The following is a 19629-nucleotide window of genomic DNA, read 5'->3' as shown; positions in this document are numbered from 1 at the left end:
TGTTGCGATGGTCTTTGTTGAGATGGAGAGGTCAACCTGCAAACACCAATATAAAAAACATTACAGTAGCTTCACTGTTTGGTTTCAAGGTAAGGTAGTACTAGTAGTAGCCTTTTTGTTATACTGATTATTTCTGATCTCATTGCAATGACTGTCAAACTATTAGTTCATGATGGTTGAGATTAAATTGTGTTACACCAAGCTTTGATTGCCGTGTCATCACTTTCATAAGACAATGTCATTTGTGGACATTCAATACACATTATCATATAGCCAGGCAGCGCGGACCAATCAGAAGGCCCCGTTCCACGTTGGTTATAATCACCAGGTGTATTTTGCCAGCCAGTAGGTACCCGTTATGAGTAATGAGGCTGTTTAACGTGGTCGAGGCACCTCCTCGAGCACGGGACCCCCGTTTTACGTCCCTCCCGGAAGACGATTTCGTGGAAAGCTTCGTGAGGCTACAGCAATCCAGACGTCCTTGGTTGGTCTCCCATCCAAGCACTGTCCGGACCGCGCGTTGCTTAACTTCCGAGATCGAGGGATCGGGTGTACCAACGCGCCACGCGGCCGTAGCTATGACGCCGTAACACATAGATTCATACGAGCGATCGCTGTTGTTGTTTATATCCGGGGTATTCGACTGTTGGTGCGTACCAGGACGTCAGTAGATTGGATTAAAAATTGATATTCAAATTAGTAGATCAAATTACTGTTTAATATGTAAATCAATATTTTGCCAAACACCTGCTTTTTGCCTACCACTGCGTCACCGTGGCATCATCGCGATCGCTCGTATTGTCATTTTTGTTAGGGGCCTAGGCCTAGGGCAGGATTAATAAGGGAGAAGCTGCCACACACCACAGTAAGATCTGTGCCTAGAGCAATATCACCAGACTTCTTCCGGCCGCTTCGAGAGCTTTCAGCTATATTATTATAGAGATTTGAAAGTCGGACCCGCCGGCCGCGGCATGTTTTGGCAACTTTAAATTCGCCGGCAATGTGCGTATGTTTTGGTCTCGCACTGATATTCTCGCGAGAATGTGAACGAGAGATCCGAAATTTCCCATGAAGCATCGCGCACTGACCACTGACAGTGAGTGAGTTTGTCGCGGGGAATTTAAGATCTGTGTAGTCACCCTCCTGTCGTACATGGTATCTCTTCTTACTCCAACATAAGTCCAACCTTGATTTGAACGCATTCACGGACTCTGCCTCTACTACTTCAGCCGGCAATGCGTTCCAACTTTGAACAGTCCTGACCGCAAACGACTGACGGCGCACCAAGGATGGCCTCGGTCATATGCGTCCCTGGCGTAAGTATCATAGTGAACTATAATTTCTAGTCTAGTATCAAAGTCTCTCGCTGCCCTCGCCACAAACGAGTTCTTCTGTCTCTCCGTATGGCTGTCTGGTATTTTATACGGCTTTCTACGTCTCAGATATCGAGGTTCCTCATTTGGTTGAAGGAAGACGAGTCAAGGAAGACAGACGGCTCCGCCATCTTGGTTGCAAACCTCTCGTGGTACTTTTACTGACTTTGTAAAAGATATTTCTGGAAGACAACGGAAACTATTGCTACAAGCTGTCTGAAAATGCTTTCCAAGTAATGAAATATACACTCAAGTTGTCCCTTAGGATTCAAAACGAGAAAGATGTAATGTTTCTTCAAAATTTCTGCAAAAAGCATGATGGGGACATGTTCTGACGGGGAAATTATGACGGGGAAAATATTATGTCCAGAAACCGTGGCAGGCGTGTGCAGTCATGTGAGGGATCTTTCAGAATCTTTTTCAACTCGCGTACGTAGAGACGCCTACCTTCGCCTTGACTCAAGGGTTGGCAGTTGGTTACAGGGTAAGCCACATATCTTGAGGCATGTCTTTTGAACTTTTTCCATCATCTGACAAACCTCGCGGGAGACCGCCCCAGACAGGGGAGCCATACTCTAGCACCGGGCGGATGAAAGATTATGTAAATTTGCAAGAGTTCCCAGTCATGTTATGGAGGTTATTACTAGTTCTTACAAGTCACAAAAGTTTTGCCAAGAGTTTTATCAAATTTCCTATAGAGTGTAGACCTTTACTTTGAGTTTTTTTACCTTGGATTAGGCCATACCAATTTAATTTGTTGGTTCTCGGATTTTTTCAGAAAAAAGTTGGAGCGACAGGGCGAAAAAAAAAAAAAAAACTTGCAACAAGTCTGTGTTCAGGTCCAGAGTTTCAGGTTCGTAATTCCGGACCTGAACCAATGGTATATGATGATAATAATAATAATACAGTGGAATTCGCTTATTTGGATAGCTCATTTGTCAGCGCATTTTATCCAATAGTCCGAAGTATCCAACAGTCCGAAGTTGGGCCACTTAGGCCCGAAGGGAGCCGGGAGGGGGGCCAATATAGGATTACTACTACGCAAGACACAAACACTACACACACGATACGGAACTTCATTTACAAAAGACCCACAAAACTTTTTAATCAGACATTTGTTTATCTAGAACAATAGCAGTAGTTAACCTACAGTACTGTTTTGAATGAATGGAACGTCAACTGTTTGAATCTATAACATCATTAAATAGCCAGCAAAATATCGAACAGATTCCAGTTACAAGCTTTACATAATTAAATGTTCCGATATTGTACAATTTACGTGCGGTGATAAATCTAATAAAGATTTTTAAGTCGGTGGCTAAATGAACACGTAGAAAAATACGCTTGACTCGCACTGCCGAGGGCATAACTAAATGTACCACAACAAAGACAAACACAACTCCGCTTGTATCGGCGGGAAAAAAATCATGTTGATTTCTTAATTTTGAGCAAAATGACGGTACGTATTGGAGAGATAAACTCTTCACCTTCTTATTTACATCTTGTGTCCACAAATTACGCTGAAATTTCAAACTCGACGCCGTCTTTCGCGGTGGAAGACGGAAAAAATCACTTTCAAAACATTTAAAATGGCGTCGAAGCGTGGGTTGAGATATCCCACCATTCAATGCGGCTTATTGCAACATCACAGTTCATTGACCCTGTTGCGTTACGTGCGCTGCAAAAATCTACGTAGCGCGGCCGAAATCAGCTCAATAATGAGACAGTGGCTATGTAAAACACATTTTTTGTTGGGTAAACCAAGTTTAGACATTGTCTGAAGGCGAAATATGAACTCAAAAGCGTGTTGACATCCACCCGTCATGCCTTGCGGCAACCTACCAAAATGGCGCCTGACCAAATGTTCGCGCGCTTCCACAGTGGTATCGGCAAGATTTTTGGTGGAATCTACCTTTCTTTCGGTTCTTTTCATGATTTTATGCCATCATACATACAGTTGTTGGTTAATTTTGGCCTCATTTTGTAAGTTCTAGCGTATATTTTCCCATTTTTATTCGATATAAGTTGACGTAATCCTATCCAAAAACCCGAAGTTTGAGATGGCGGGTTATCCAATTCTGCGATGTCTTAAACAATAGAATGAATGGCAAATGGTTTGGGATTTCGCAATTCTATACAATTACCCGAATTATCCAAATAGGCGTAATACGAATAATTGGAATCCACTGTAGTAATAATCTAGTGTATACATATATGTGTGGTAGAATACTTATCCAGTTGCACTTACATACAAAATTTGTTGGCATACACTTTACATAGAATTTCAGCAATACAAATGCAAAATTATGTGCAATCAGTATTACTTTAAGTATTCACAGTAATAGCGCTGTAGTAATGCTTAGTAATAAAGACAAAAACAGAGTATTTCAACACACACAACTTTTAAAAACCTTAAAGAAGGTTGAAAAAACTTTTTCAGCATAGCATAATGTCTAATGTAGCAACAACAACAATAAATTGACTTAATTTCACAAAAAAAAATAGATAGTGCCTGAAACATCTCTTTGTGAAAGCTGCAGTTTGAATAAAAAACGCTTGATGGCGTTAGTGTACTCATACATTAGTGTTCCATATATGGCAGCCCTTTCCAAATATGGCAGCATTCCATATATGGCAGCATTCCATATATGGCAGCCACTTCCAAATATGGCGGCAGCCATTTTGTTAATTCTTCACGGCAACATTTGCGTCTTTTTCCAACACAAATTTCACGATCTATGGATGGTTTTCGATGATTTACAATATAAAGGAGAACAGTAGCAGGTGATAGTTTTTTTGCAAGTCCAGTACTAGTTTCAGAAGTTCTGTTTATTTTCAACTGAACCGAAGTTTGCTTCAAGTCCAGCAACTTGTGTTACCGGAACTTACACGGGGTTGTGGCAATTTAATTTTTTTTTTTTTAAATTGGGAAAAATAGAAGCGGCGATTCCGAGAACCAACAAATAAAATTGGTATGGCCTTACTGGCACTCAACTGACGCACGAGAAATTTTCATGTTGCCGGCTGCGCCATCTTGGTTATTTACGCCTGTTGGAAACCTCTCCTGGCCCTGGGTACTTTTACTGACTTTGTATGAGTACATGGGCAGACTTAAACCAAACTATATTGCTATATTGCATAGATCAATCCCTTTCATATCCGTATAGTTGCATGACACCTTTTAATTATTGATTATCTTATTGTATTATATTGTATGAATTCTTTGTATGTTCGTCCATATTTTTGTAGGGTCTGCCGCTACCAGCCCAAAGCTGCCTAGGCAGACCCTTGTAATGACTTGTCTCATCGTCAATAAAGAAAGAAAGAAAGAAAGAACTATAACATGAAAAACGACTGTTTGTGTATTTCAAAACAGTTAGGATCTACTTCAGGTAGGGCTGTGTACCTAAACAAATTTCAGGTACACCGTACAGGTATCTCAGTGTTTCCGCCAGAGGGGCGTCCACCCGTCCATTGACGGTCTCATTTCGTTTTGGACGGCTTGAACGCAAACAGAGGCCGTCCTCATAAAAAAAATGCGACCCACATTTTGCCGAGAAATCTGTACAAAGTCGATAAATGTAAACCGCAGTTTTGTGTTTTGTATTGAAGCTAGACGCTTGGGGACGCCGTCCACAGTCAGAAAGCCGCTTACTGTTTGTTTTGCTATTGTTATGATTGCTGACAATGTGTGTCGGCGCCCTTTCGCATACGATAATCTCATTAAAACCCGTTTTTCAAGGTCTCAGTTATGCGAATTTTCCCTGCCACATTTCGAAAACTTGGCGGTAGGTCGATCTCGCTATTACACTACAAACTAATAGTTGTTATTGGGAGAAGTAACTTAATAAGAAAACACACTAACTTTGTCTAGATATTAAAAACTTTAGTCTCTGTTTTCATCATCAATCATCGTAAACAAAACAAAACACGATGATCAGAAACATGTGCCCACCGGGTGCTTGGCACGGGAAATCCAAGACCTCTTTCAAGTTCGTTATCGGCAACACAGCGGAAAAATAAAGTGTTCACATAAGAGGTGATGGACGTAAAAAACATCAAGTATAACTTTGGTTCCTTTTTATATGAGTTTTGAGCCCGCAAAATCTCCGAAAACGGCAGAAATTTTCGGGATAAATACGCATCAAAAATGGCGGTCGGTAGTTGTTGTGTATCCTAGCCAATCACAGCGCTAGTTTCCCGTGACGTCGCTAGCTTTCCCAGATCTCGCGAGAAGTCACCACGTGAGCTTGTTGGATTTCGGCCGCCATTACGCTCACTGTCGCCGATAGACGATGTTTTTCGTCATTTCTGAACGCAAATTTCTCGATCTATGGAAGGTTTTAGATGATTTATAAGTATACTACAACATAAAAGAGAATATATACAAATGCTTTCTTTTTTGAAAGTCCAAGAACCGTTTCTAGAACTTTTTAAAAGTCGTAGTACCCGTTCGGTGCGGCATACCGGTACGCGACACAGGTCATAACACTTCGGCACTGAACTTAATCGGACGTTAGTTGTTTTGTTTTTTCTTGCGATAGTTAACCATTAACTTTTGAATTAATTTTCGTGATTTTACAATTAAGTTTAATTTTCGCGGTTTTACAATTAAATTTAATGTTCGCGGTTTTGCAATTAAATTTAATTTTCGCGGTTTTCGCGCCCCAAGGTGGACGGCCTCCCAGCTGAGTTCTGGCGGAAACACTGGGTACAGGTACAGGTACACGGGTTTAGGTACAGGTCCGGACCTGCACCTGTACCTAAAAAAGTTTAACCAAGTATATGTAAGTTAAACATGTAGCTAACTGTCTTTTATAGTGATAAATTGTTATCTATATATGAGGAATTACATATTTGAATCTCAAAACAATTTCGTTGCAAGTTTTCTTAAATTTCAATCGCAAGATTATTACCATTGTCATAATGTTGATTCGTGATTAACTTGTCCAGCAGTCTTAAAAAGTAGTGTTTAATAGTGATTTAGTGTGTTCAGGTACAGGTACACAGATGTTTAGGTCCGGACCTGTACCTAAACAATTTTTTAGGTACGGTACAGGTACGGGTATTTAGGTACACAGCCCTAACTAAACTTATGTTGGGACATTTACGAGCGATTCGGGCCGACTGGAAGTGTAATCACTCGGCCTATGGAAATAAGATATTTCTGGAAGACAACGGAAACTATTGCTACAAGCTGTCTGAAAATGTTTTCCAACTCCAACTAATGAAATATACACTAAAGTAGTCCCTTAGGATTCAAAACGAGAAAGATGTAATGTTTCTTCAAAATTTGTGCAAGAAAGAAGCATGATGGGGACATGTTCTGACGGGGAAAATGAATGACGGGGAAATGTCCAGAAACCATCTGTAGTTACCCAGCACGTCTCGCTACAAGCAGGTAATTATCTCCATGAAAAATGGAGATATAGTTTTGGGTGTGTCTGTCTGTGTGTTTGTGTTTCCGGATATTTGTGGTCAGCATAACGGGTGTGCCTAAACGCCACAAACGACCACAAACGACTCAGAAACACCACAAACGACCACAAACGACTCTAATATTGGTGTATATGGGTCAAAAACCTTGTGTGGCGCTCTGGAGACATTGTTTATACATTTATGAATTTAAAAAATGCAGCAAATCCTACGTATTCACCAATTATTTCGAGATAGTCCGGTTTCAAATTAAAGTAATTCTTAGCCACCATGTTGGATCGTGCTTACTTGCATTTGAGGCTAAAAATCACTTGGTTACAAGTTGGTATACAAGTTTTACAAGTTGACAATGATAGAATTGTGGTATGCTGTAATCTATGAACCAACAGGGTCAATAGTTTTATCGTCCTGTCGTCTATGGAGCCGAGAACTTCCCCATACAGACTCTTAGCACGGGCGATCCAACATGGCGGCAAAGAATCGCTTCGATCTTGAAACCGGCGGACTAACTGGAAATTCCTGGTGAATACGTAGGACTTGCTGCATTTTTTAAATTCATAAATGTATAAACAATGTCTCCAGAGCGCCACACAAGGTTTTTGACCCATATACACCGAATATTAGCATACATGTCCAGAAATGGGTGAAATGTACGAAGTTTGGATCAGCCTACGTCACACGTAATTTCCGACAACTTCTAGCTTCCGACAACTTCCGACAACCGCTGTCGGCAAAGTTCGGGAAACGTCGACAATTATCTGTGACGTAGCTACGCTAAGTTCGTACATGGGGCGGACCTAATGTACGATGTACGATGTTCGAAGTTAATATGTTTTCTACTTTGTGGGTTTTGCTAAGTTCGTACATGGGGCGGACCTAATGTACGATGTACGATGTTCGAAGTTAAGATTTTTCTATTTTGTGGGTTATGCTAAGTTCGTACATGGGGCGGACCTAATGTACGATGTACGATGTACGAAGTTAAGATATTTTGATTATGCTGTGGGTTATGCTAACTCTGTACGCAGCATTTTATTCTACTTTCACCTGTCGCACATGGTAAATGTGAAACATGTAGAATAACGATGTTTTGTCTGAAAATAATGAAAATGCAACATGTATTGCATTTATCTTTTGTTGAACATTTATTTTTGATAATTTACAAGGTCAGCAGTCCTGCTCTCTCCAGTTTTCTCTCTTCTCGAACATTGTGTACGAACTACATCAACCCTGCCCCTCTGTACTAAGTTAGATTTTTTAAGTTCGTACATCGTACATCGTACACCAACCCTGCCCCTATGTACTAAGTTAGATTTTTTAAGTTCGTACATCGTACATCGTACATCAACCCTGCCCCTCTGTACTAAGTTAGATTTTTTAAGTTCGTACATCGTACATCAACCCTGCCCCTCTGTACTAAGTTAGATTTTTAAGTTCTTACATCGTACATCGTACACCAACCCTGCCCCTCTGTACTAAGTTAGATTTTTTAAGTTCGTACATCGTACATCGTACATCAACCCTGCCCCTCTGTACTAAGTTAGATTTTTAAGTTCGTACATCGTACATCAACCCTGCCCCTCTGTACTAAGTTAGATTTTTAAGTTCGTACATCGTACACCAACCCTGCCCCTATGTAGTAAGTTGGATTTTTTAAGTTCGTACATCGTACATCGTACATCAACCCTGCCCCTCTGTACTAAGTTGGATTTTTTAAGTTCGTACATCGTACATCAACCCTGCCCCTCTGTACTAAGTTAGATTTTTTAAGTTCGTACATCGTACATCGTACATCAACCCTACCCCTCTGTACTAAGTTAGATTTTTTAAGTTCGTACATCGTACATCGTACATCAACCCTGCCCCTCTGTACTAAGTTAGATTTTTAAGTTCGTACATCGTACATCGTACATCAACCCTGCCCCTCTGTACTAAGTTAGATTTTTAAGTTCGTACATCGTACATCGTACACCAACCCTGCCCCTATGTAGTAAGTTGGATTTTTTAAGTTCGTACATCGTACATCAACCCTGCCCCTCTGTACTAAGTTAGATTTTTTAAGTTCGTACATCGTACATCGTACATCAACCCTGTCCCTCTGTACTAAGTTAGATTTTTTAAGTTCGTACATCGTACATCGTACATCAACCCTGCCCCTCTGTACTAAGTTAGATTTTTTAAGTTCGTACATCGTACATCAACCCTGCCCCTCTGTACTAAGTTAGATTTTTTAAGTTCGTACATCGTACATCAACCCTTCCCCTATGTACTAAGTTAGATTTTTTAAGTTCGTACATCGTACATCGTACACCAACCCTGCCTACCTGTACAAAGTTAGATGACGTCACTTAAAACTTCCGAAGTTTACCGATTACGGTCTATATCTACCTTTAACTTCGTACAAGTTCGTACACACTAACTTTGTACAATTACCCCTTTTCTGGACATACCTCAATATTTGTTTGAGGTTTTTGACCCATTAACACTGCATCCTGGCAATGCTTAAAACTATTACAGTGAAACCTGCCTTAGGGGTCACCTGAGTATAGGGGCCACCTGGCCATTGCGGTCACTTTTTGTCGGTCCCTTGGATTTTTCCCATTGACCTAAGCATTAAGAAATAGTCTATAGCGGTCACCTGTCGAATGCGGTCGCGGCCAGACGATTTTCGGTCCGGCCGCTAAGCCAACACTGCCGATAGCGGTCACCGGCGCGACTGGCCGGCTGCGTTACGCCACGCTAAACCCAAACGGGGTTGACTTTTTTTTCAATTTCTGCACTACATCAGCAAAATGTAGGCTTGGACGATTTACGAAGGAAACATATATGGACAGATTTTACAAGTAGACTGTCCGTTCATGTATCTGATCTTATAGGTCCTTGAAATCCATGTACGCTGGTCTAATTTTCGTATTCCGCGGGCCAAAAAATATCGGAATCGTATTTGCGTAATTTTCCAAGATGGCGCCGGAGCAGCAGATAAACAAGGTCAATAGGGGTCAGTGGACGACTCCATTTTTGCCAAGGTAAAATGTCGCAACAAGAATTCTGATTTATAGCACAAAATACGGTGATTATGGTATGAAAACGATTCAAATCAACTGGGTCTCTGTTGGCATGGATAGAGTCGTATTTAAGTAACCGAAGGCAAAGAGTCGTCATCAATGGAGTGTGCTCTGAATGGCTACCTATCAATGCAGGTGTTCCTCAGGGATCCCTCCTTGGCCCCTTACTTTTTCTTGTATTTATAAATGACATTGTTGATGACTTATTAACAGACTCCCGTCTTTTTGCGGATGATACTGCACTACTAGAGATAATTACTGACCCTGTTGCCTCAGCGGACAGGTTAAACCGTGATCTCACCTCAGTTTCGGAATGGGCTGCTCAGTGGCTTGTTACATTCAATCCCCAAAAAACAGTATTGATGACGTTCTCCCTGAAGAAAAACAAAGTCCGACATCCCCCCTTATACTTTAAAGGTGTTCAGCTCACTGAAGTCGACTCCCACAAACACCTTGGCCTACATCTCACTAGAGACCTTTCATGGTCACTTCACGTGTCAACCCTGGTGACAAAAGCAATGAAACGCATAAATCTGCTGAAAAGAATTTCTTGCTTTGTCCCACGGAAAACACTCGAGACTCTGTACAATGCCATGATACGTCCCTTGATTGAGTATGCCAACGTCGCCTGGTGCGGTATTCTTAAGAAAGACTCTGACTCACTCGAATCAGTACAGGTGTCCGCGGCCAAGGTCTGCACGGGCGCACTAAGGGGGACGAATCACAGCCGTATATTAACGGAGGTCGGTTGGGACACACTTGCCACCAGACGGGAAAAGCATGTACTTATTCACTTCTATAAAATGGTCAGCGGCTCCGCACCAAATTATCTCCATGAACTGGTACCTCCACTTATCCGTGATTCCACCCCTTATGGCCTTCGAGATGACCAGAACTACCTCCCTATTGCCCTAAGAACCGAAAAGTACAAAAGATCCTTTTTACCCGCCGCAGTTTTCTCCTGGAATCAACTTCCTTTGTCCGCCAAAACATCACCATCTATTAGTATTTTTAAAAGAGAACTGGAGTCTTTCTTTGACAGCCCGCCCAGACACACCCACTACTCCCATGGCCACGGACGCCCTGCAGTTCACTTGACCAGACTCAGACTCGACTTCAGCCAGCTTAACTCACACCTATTCAAACACCATTGTATATCTAGCCCTACTTGTAAATGTGGGAACTCAGACGAGACAACTGAGCACTACTTGTTGCACTGCGAACTATACAATAGCGAAAGGACTCATATGTTGCACTCTATATCCCTTTTAAACCTAGAAGAATTACTCTCGCCTGACCCCCTTAACTCATCTGACAATACTTTATGCACCCTTCTCACTATGGGCAGCCCTTTCCTTCCACACTCGACAAATTGTAACATCTTTGACTATGTTTTTAATTTTATCAAAATGACCGGAAGATTTAGTTAATTTGATTTGAAATTGATTGGTAATGCCAGCCTTGTATGCGCCTTAGCCCGTTTTTGTTGTTAGTATTTATGTTATTCTTATGTTGCAAAATGATGTTTATGTTCATGTCATTTTAAGTTATACGTTTCGTTATAATCTCAATTTTGTTACTTTTGTTTGTCATTGTATGTAATATAGAGCAGAAGACCCCCATAAGCTCATTGTGAGCTTCTTGTCCAATGCTCTAAAAACGAATGCGAATAAAATAAAATAAAAAAATAATTAAATCAACCTTATTTATGTGAGAACTAGACTAAGTTCTCACATAATGCCCGGATCGGCCTACAGAGCCATTATGGAGACGCTGCAAACCGCCGTGACTTCAGAGCGCTACCATCATCTGCAAAGATGGAAGGATGCCTACTACTAGACTAAGTTCGATTTTTGTCAAAGAAATAAGCCTACGTAGAGAAAGTTGATTTCGACGTGGCCATCTCGGCATAATGGCGCATGCAGACAAGTCAAGCCAATCGGCTTTCTAAAAGCCCACTGATTCGAAAAATTTGAGTAAAATCATCCGATCGGGCAAAATAGAAAAAAAGTGTTATTATTCTATCGTCTCGGAAAACTATTTGATGTGGGAGAGCGCAACATCAATTGCACGAGGTAGACAGTTTTTTATTCAATGACGGAAAAAAATTGGCAGAATTAATCGCTAGGGGGCCCAAACTTATGTCACTTATGTCACTTATTTCTGAGCTATCTCTAATACTTAAAATTCGTGACCATAGCTTGTTCAGAGCATGAGATAGCAAGGCGGAAGTTGCTTTGCAGTACCAAGGAAAGCCGCTAGGGGACCCAAAATCGAATCATTTTCAGCTGTCATCACACTCCACCAACACACCAAGTATGAAACCAATCCATCCAGCCATTCTTGAGTTATCTTGTACACAGACAAACGCTACTGAAAATATAACCTGCATGACATTTCATGGAGGTAAAAAGTCGTGAATTAGACCTGAAGTGCCTTGCAAAATAGTTGACATGACAGCATTCAAAACCAATACCTATTGGGCTTGAGTCAGACAGGCTGCTGCTAGTGTTGCCATGTAACCCATATTCCTTTGGGTAGTTCCAACATGAGACAACACCCTAGCTAGGAGCTGGTAATGTCCAGACTTACTAGTATTAATCTCAGAATGTTAGTATTAATCTCAGAATGTTATCCAGCTGTTAAGATTGAATTGTCTATTGTTTGCCTGAATTGCTATGATATTCAAAAAAGAATCTACTAGTAAGCTTATTACCTCCATGAAAAATGGAGGTATAGTTTCTGGTTTGTCCGTGTCTGTCTGTGTGCTTGTGTTTCCAGATATTTGTGATCACCATAACTCTAGAACCTCTGGATGGATTGTAGTGATATTTGGTATGTGGGTAGGTGTTGCAAAGATGAAGGTCAAGGTTGATTTTGGGTCCCCTGGTGTGTGACCTTGGTACTGCAGCAGAACTTCAATTTTTTGTATCTTTTGACCAGTACATGCTATGGTCTTGACTTTTTGGTGACAGTTAGCTTGTAATGTAAGTAAGAAGTGTTGTGTGTTTGGGCCCCTAGCAGTTTGCTCCGAAAGTGCAGGGGCAATTCTGTGACAGTCTTGCAATGAGCATAATGGAACATAGGAATGACGGATTTCCATGATATTTAGCATGCAGGTATCTATGGCAGAAATGTACATAATAAAGTGCAAATTATGCAAATTTGGACTTAATTTGCATACATGATGAGGAAAATCTATATTTACAGTGTGTTCCATGATAGGACTCAAATAAATGTAACGTGTAGTTTGTGGCACGTGGAAGATTAGCAGATACCAATTATGCAAACAACTCATTTGCATAATTAATGTTAAAGTGTCCTAATTCATCTAAGCATGTCTTTAGAAATAATTGGATTGTCAACATTGTGACCAGTGTGTAAATGATAAGTGTGTTAAAGGTGTACAACATAATATGGGTGGGTACCGGTACACAAAATTCAGGTCCGGTTCAGGTCCAGAGGATCAGGTCCAGGTCCGGACCTGAACTTGGACCTGCTTCAGCCTACTCAGACTCTACCTTTCTACGTTGCAGTGCATCATGGTTGATGGTGAAAGTCATTTACATTTCCTTGTCCAATGCACCTATGTAATTGTTACTTTTCACTCGCATGGCATCAATCATTCGGTCATGACAGTCAACACAGAAAAATAAAGCCAATAATAAAAGATCACCATTGCTGGCTTAGTGCAAATACATAGAAAAATGTCTGTAAATTTCCAACCATGGCTTGAAAAGCAGTCATCAAGTTTGGGGACTATTTTGTAACATGAAATAGGAAGTGCAGTGACTGTTATATTAACACTTTGTTTTTCCAACCCAGAATAATGAAGCTATCCTCCTAGAGGTCGGAGCGAAAGTGTCGGCCAAATTCCAAGGGCCCCCTGTCGGCTACTATGAGGCAGAGATAGTCGACATCCTAGAATGTGTTGAATATGAGGTAAGGAACTTTGTTTGTTTATTTGTGCATAACATGTCCCTTAATTTTTCCACCACATTATACTGAGTAAAATTACTTTCCTTGCGATGTGCAAGATACACGAAGTATTTTGCTGTAGAGCATAATGAAAATTTGTGCTGTCTACCCAAAATCAATTTTGTTCAGCCATTTTCAGACTACAGTAGGGGTGGGTACCAGTACAGAAAATTCAGGTCCATGTCCGTTTCAGGTCCAGAGGATCAGGTCCGAACCTGAACCTGGACCTGATTCAGTATGTGAAAACTTGTGAATTAACAATACGTCAATTTCACTAAAAAGAAATCTGTTTGGTGGAGTATTCAAATTACACTGGCATTTTAAAATCCTACAAGGCTAGCTTCCTCTGTACAAGTGACTGTAAAACTTTGTAGATATGATTATAAAGTTTTCACTACGTCACTCTCTCGTTATTTTCTTTGACCGGTAACGCTAGTTAACCTTTATTCGTTGCGTTTTTCATCAAGAGTCAGCTTGTTCCAATCTGGCAGAAGAACAAAGCATAATTTCTGTCTTTAACATGGTGATATTGTTGTTTACCTTTGTCATTCATCCCATCCACGATATAGTTTCTCTCCTGCCATGCTAATATGAAAATGTCTCAATTTGAAAACACCGTGGCATTGCGTTGAGAACGACGGCGCTCCCGGAGGGCGTGACCTTTATTCGTTCTGACGAGACTCGTTATGTTTGTCCGCTGCTAATTACTTTATGCTGAAGCTATTGTTCCTTTCTTGACATGAATGGAGTGCTCTAGATTACAAACTTATTCAGGCAACAAAAAAATCCCGACAACTACCGCTGAGTATTTACATCGCACGCAGTAGCGCGTTGGTAAAAAATGAGGTTGTTGGGTCAGTAGACCGTGACGTAAAATCGATCCTGGCGCCATGATCGTTCCATGAAACTTATGCACCTTTCGTTGCAACTTGAACGGCGTGCTGCGGCTAGTACCAAGCGGGTAATCATCAGTTTGCAGTACAACCATCTGTACAGTGTTTTGCAGTGTTTTGCACCCTCCACACGGCAAAATGTAATCCGATATATTTGTGTCAAAGGTCTATTCCGGCGGCCAACAACACTAAAGATGAAGGGGTGCGATGTCTGATATATCACTGTTGTCAATGCCCTGGATCAAAGAACGAAAGATTCCACAATAAATGATATAAAACATTGCTGTCAGACTCGTGGTCGACAAATATGCAGTGCAAATCTTGTTATCGATGTACCGTATACCCGTACTGAGACTGTTGGTATCGTCTTCAAGGCCGTATTTGCAACAGTTGAACGCTACGCCTGGCTTGGGACTTTCACATTTTGAAAAAAAAGGGGACCAGAGTAAAATCAATTAATTTGTCGATGTTCAATATCATTTCCATTCTTAGTGGTGCATAAAATGTTTAATAGATGGCTGCTTAATGATCTAAGAGAGAAAGGCGAGTTAGTGAGTTATCAAAGGTAAGTTTAAGAAATACATAGTAATGTCGTCATCCAATCTTTTTCCCGCGCTTGCGACCATAGCTTTCTGGGGAAAAAACATGGCGACGTTCGATCGCGCGCGGCAGTTTGTGGCAACAAAGAGACGGTTTTCGACAATTGATCACACTTTGAGTCCAGTTACTGGTTAGCAACACAAACTTTATTGAGTTGTCTTGTGCATGATAATTGTGAACTGGAAGCGAATGTGATAGATCTCTGCCATTCCGGCGAACAACACGGTGACGCACTCCTCCCATAGAGCGGTAGGCTATTACAATAAGGGACGGTACGTTTTTGACCTCGCTGTTTTCAAATGCGTGGTCATCGGAGCCTTTTCATGAATATTCTGAACACTTTAGTCTCTCGGTTATGCATTCCTGTGGTTATTACTGATGTTGCATTTACCGTGTCTCCGTAGATTCCCTGTTTTTGAAAAAACGAATTAAGGTAACTGAACGAATAAAGGTTAACTAGCGTTAAGCGCCAAAACGTGTGAATGCCTGATCAAGTACACTGTTTACAGGGCTTGAAATACCAACTGCATATCTATTTGCACTGGTCCATGTACTGGGTTTTATGCATAAATGTCCTATGATGTAGGTGATTTTAGTGGGACCGCGTAGCACAGTGGTATTGCGTACGGCCCGTGACCGAGAGGTTGCGGGTTCGAATCCAGCTGCGTGTCACCGATCTTGTGTCCTTGGGAAAGGCACTTTACACGACTTTCCTCACTTTACTCAGGTGAAAATGAGTACCTAGCTTCGGCTAGGGCCGCCTTCTGATGGAGGTCCCGTGTTCGGGAAGAGCAACACCCCAAGCACGTAAAAGAACCCGCCGCATGTGCGAACATGTAGCGGATCAAACCATTCCGGCCAAAATGGGGTAGGGAATTTCCCGAGCAGCCCTCGTAACCCCTGCTTCGCCTATTGGGTCAGTTTAAGTCCTCACTCATAGTGAGCAATTGGGCTGGTCTCAATCATGATGTTTCTGACCTAGGGTGAAGAGATGCTGTTACAGTTCCAATCATGTAACCCGTAACCTTGAAGTGGCCTTCAGGCCTTGTTACGTGGTGACCATTAAGTAAAAAAAAAAAAAAATATGCAAGTTAGTGCAGGTAAAATTGGATTTGTGCAGGTATTTTTGGTGTCTATTTGCACTGGTCCATGTACTGGGTTTTATGCATAAATGTCCTATGATGTAGGTGTATGTGGATTATCATAAGCTGCATTAACTGTTATCACCTATCAAATGTAAAAAAAAAATATATCAATGGTTCCTGCACAATTCTAGTATGATCCAATACTTCCTTAATTCAGAGTGGTGCAGGTAAAATTTTTGTCTGGTGCAGGTAATTTTCAATTCCCCCAGCTGTTTGTTTTGATAAACCTCTGGCAGTTTTCTGATAGCTTACTGGGTCTTTGGGGTTCTGAAAACTGTGACATTTTGACGAAGTTCCAATGCATGTGTAAGGTTATCTCTGTTGTTTACATTGCTGGAGCTAGCAGCAGGCATTAAGCAGCTGAGCGGCCTCCCCAAAAGGCTATTTCCTGCCACAAAACCCGGTGTGCTGTTAGCATGGGAACCATAGTAGAAGTCCCACAACTTGTTTGCTTCATTATTGTCGCCTTTAAAAAGGGTGTAGTTGGAACTGAGGTATTTGAAATCGTCCACTTTGAAATCGGCCAGTTTGAACCTGGCCAGTTTGAAATTGACGTACTAGAAAATGGCGTATGTAGGAAAATGACCGTATTTGGAAGTCACCATGTTTCAAACCGGGGGGTTTCTGGAATCAGTACAATTCGAAAATGGTGTAGGTTTTTTTGCCTTGCCGCCAGGCAAGGCTTTACGCCAGCTTTCTTCCTTGGACGGACGGACGGACCTGTTAACCTTGCTCTTCCAAAGACCCTTTCAAAGGCCCTTCCAAATCGCCTTTCTCATGGACAAGTTTGACGGCTCAGGCAGACAATGGTACATCCCTGTTGAATTTTAAACCGTCCATTTTACGTATTTGTTTCTGTTTGCGGTCGGTTCTAAAAGCATTTAATATTTGGTTACATTGAATAAATGAAGCGTTTGTATGGTAAAATTCCAAATTCATTTGGAGTGACATAAAATCAAGTGCATTATCTCGCAACAAGAATTGCATTAGCTATTCATAAAGATGAAACAATTTCCAAATCAGGCTAATAAATTGTATGTGAATATATAAGTAGTCATGACGTCATCAAAACGTTGGAGAGGCCTTCCGAGACCGCAGCAAAACGCTAACGTGAGTTTAGGAGAGCGCCAGCTCAAAACGTCACACGAGAAGTCGCAATAGATAATATTTAGGATCATTTTGTTATATCGCTGTGGCTATTGACACACTGAGTGTGCCTATAGCCTAAACAGGCTATTGACACACCGAGATTCCAGCCAGCCAATCAGAGCTTGTAACATGCCTTTCCCGACATTATTTTGCCAAGCTCTCGTCTCATTACAAACTTTTCACATAAGTAACAGTTGTTTAGACATTTTTCGGCGGATTAGACATTAGAATCTTTGAATCTTGGAATGAACGGACGTATTCAAGTTATGCCTTAGATTTGGATACCTGTTAATACAAGTTGGTACTGTGAATGTTAGCATGGCGTAGTGGTTAGCGTGATTAGTCGCCACACTGCCTACCCCGGTTCGAACCAGCCCAGTGAAAGTTTTTTTTTTTTTTTTCAATTGTCCTTTTACCTTTTTATAACATCCATTTGATATAAGAATATTTTCGTCATGCGACCAGAACCATGAAAACCCACCTTTGGGACTTTTTGGTCTGCATTTTCAAGAGTGCATGTTTAGGTAACAGTTACGTTTATTTTTTTCAGCCGCAGAATCCACCCGCTACGTTCTTATTTTGGACGGTACACTTATTATTTCTTTTAAATTGGACCAGGGACCCCTGAAATAATAAAATGTGGGGTTTTCCAAGGATAAAAGCTCCTTGGGTTTTCTAACCATAATTCTGCGGTATTTTTGCTCAAAATTCACGCCGTCGAAGCATATATTTCCGCGCCGCTATGTCATCCAAACATATCGGTTGATCTCGCTATGACGCTACAAAGTTCTTTCAAAATAATGAAAGTAAAACAACAACTATAACTTCGCTTCACTTGTGATATCAGTTTTGAGGCCGCAAATTCTCCCTAACGGCAGGAATTCGTCGGCAAACACAGCTGAAAACGTGTTCCAACATGGTCACATGCGGTGTTTGCATGGTACTAAATATAGTTAGCTCATTTGCCACTTATTACCAATCCTTGCCTTCGTGCAGACTGTGCTTTTGCACTCAATCTTCCAACCAATACAACAACAAGTTCAACCTCTGCCACCGTACAGACTGCATTGTGATTAGCACAAATGCACGCTGCTCTGATGAACTACATCAAATATTGCAATATACAAAGTAATGCCATCTGATAAACAACACGTTTCATATAAGTTGTCAAATTTGTCAAAAGACAATTAATTTATTTTTGACTAACTGTTCAATCTTACCATAGTACATATACCTGAACTGCAGTCATTCACATACCCTCTCAACTTACCACAGTACCTCAAATTGTGCAGGCAGTACCCACTCAGCTCACCACAGTACCTGGACTCCTGCTGTGCATGCAGTACCCACTCAGCTGAACACAGTACCTGGACTCCAGCCATGCATGCAGCTCCCACTAAGCTGACCACAATACCTGGACTCCTGCTGTGCATTCAGTACCCACTCAGCTGGCCACAATACCTGGACTCCAGCCATGCATGCAGTACCCACTCAGCTGACCACAGTACCTGGACTCCAGCCATGCATGCAGTACCCACTCAGCTATCCACAATACCTGGACGCCTGCTGTGCATGCAGTACCCACTCAGCTGGCCACAGTACCTGGACTCCAGCCATGCATGCAGCTCCCACTAAGCTGACCACAATACCTGGACGCCTGCTGTGCATGCAGTACCCACTCAGCTATCCACAATACCTGGACTCCTGCTGTGCATGCAGTACCCACTCAGCTGGCCACAATACCTGGACGCCTGCTATTTATGCAGTACCCACTCAGCTGACCACAGTGCCTGGACTCCAGCCATTCATGCAGTACCCTCTCAGCTGGGCACAATACCTGGACTCCTGCTGTGCATTCAGTACCCACTCAGCTATCCACAATACCTGGACGCCTGCTGTGCATGCAGTACCCTCTCAGCTGGGCACAATATCTGGACGCCTGCTGTGCATGCAGTACCCTCTCAGCTGACCACAGTACCTGAACTCCTGC

General features: G+C 41.7%; 1 protein-coding gene across 1 annotated transcript in view; it reads left to right on the top strand.

Annotated features, from left to right (window-relative positions):
• The first annotated feature begins 1051 nt into the window (after positions 1-1051).
• The window catches only part of LOC118404247 (dystonin-like), a 54078-nt gene continuing 35500 nt past the window's right edge, over positions 1052-19629 (top strand). The window contains exons 1-3 of the mRNA XM_035803296.1: positions 1052-1167; positions 1205-1316; positions 13700-13816. Of these exons, the coding sequence (XP_035659189.1) occupies positions 1290-1316; positions 13700-13816 (144 nt within the window). The 5' untranslated portion in view covers positions 1052-1167; positions 1205-1289. The remainder of the gene's footprint in view (positions 1168-1204; positions 1317-13699; positions 13817-19629) is intronic.

Source organism: Branchiostoma floridae, chromosome 2 (assembly GCF_000003815.2).
Source record: "Branchiostoma floridae strain S238N-H82 chromosome 2, Bfl_VNyyK, whole genome shotgun sequence".
NCBI classification, from domain to species: domain Eukaryota; kingdom Metazoa; phylum Chordata; class Leptocardii; order Amphioxiformes; family Branchiostomatidae; genus Branchiostoma; species Branchiostoma floridae.
Note: the sequence above shows the minus strand (reverse complement) of the source record. Positions and strands in the feature narration are given on the sequence as shown.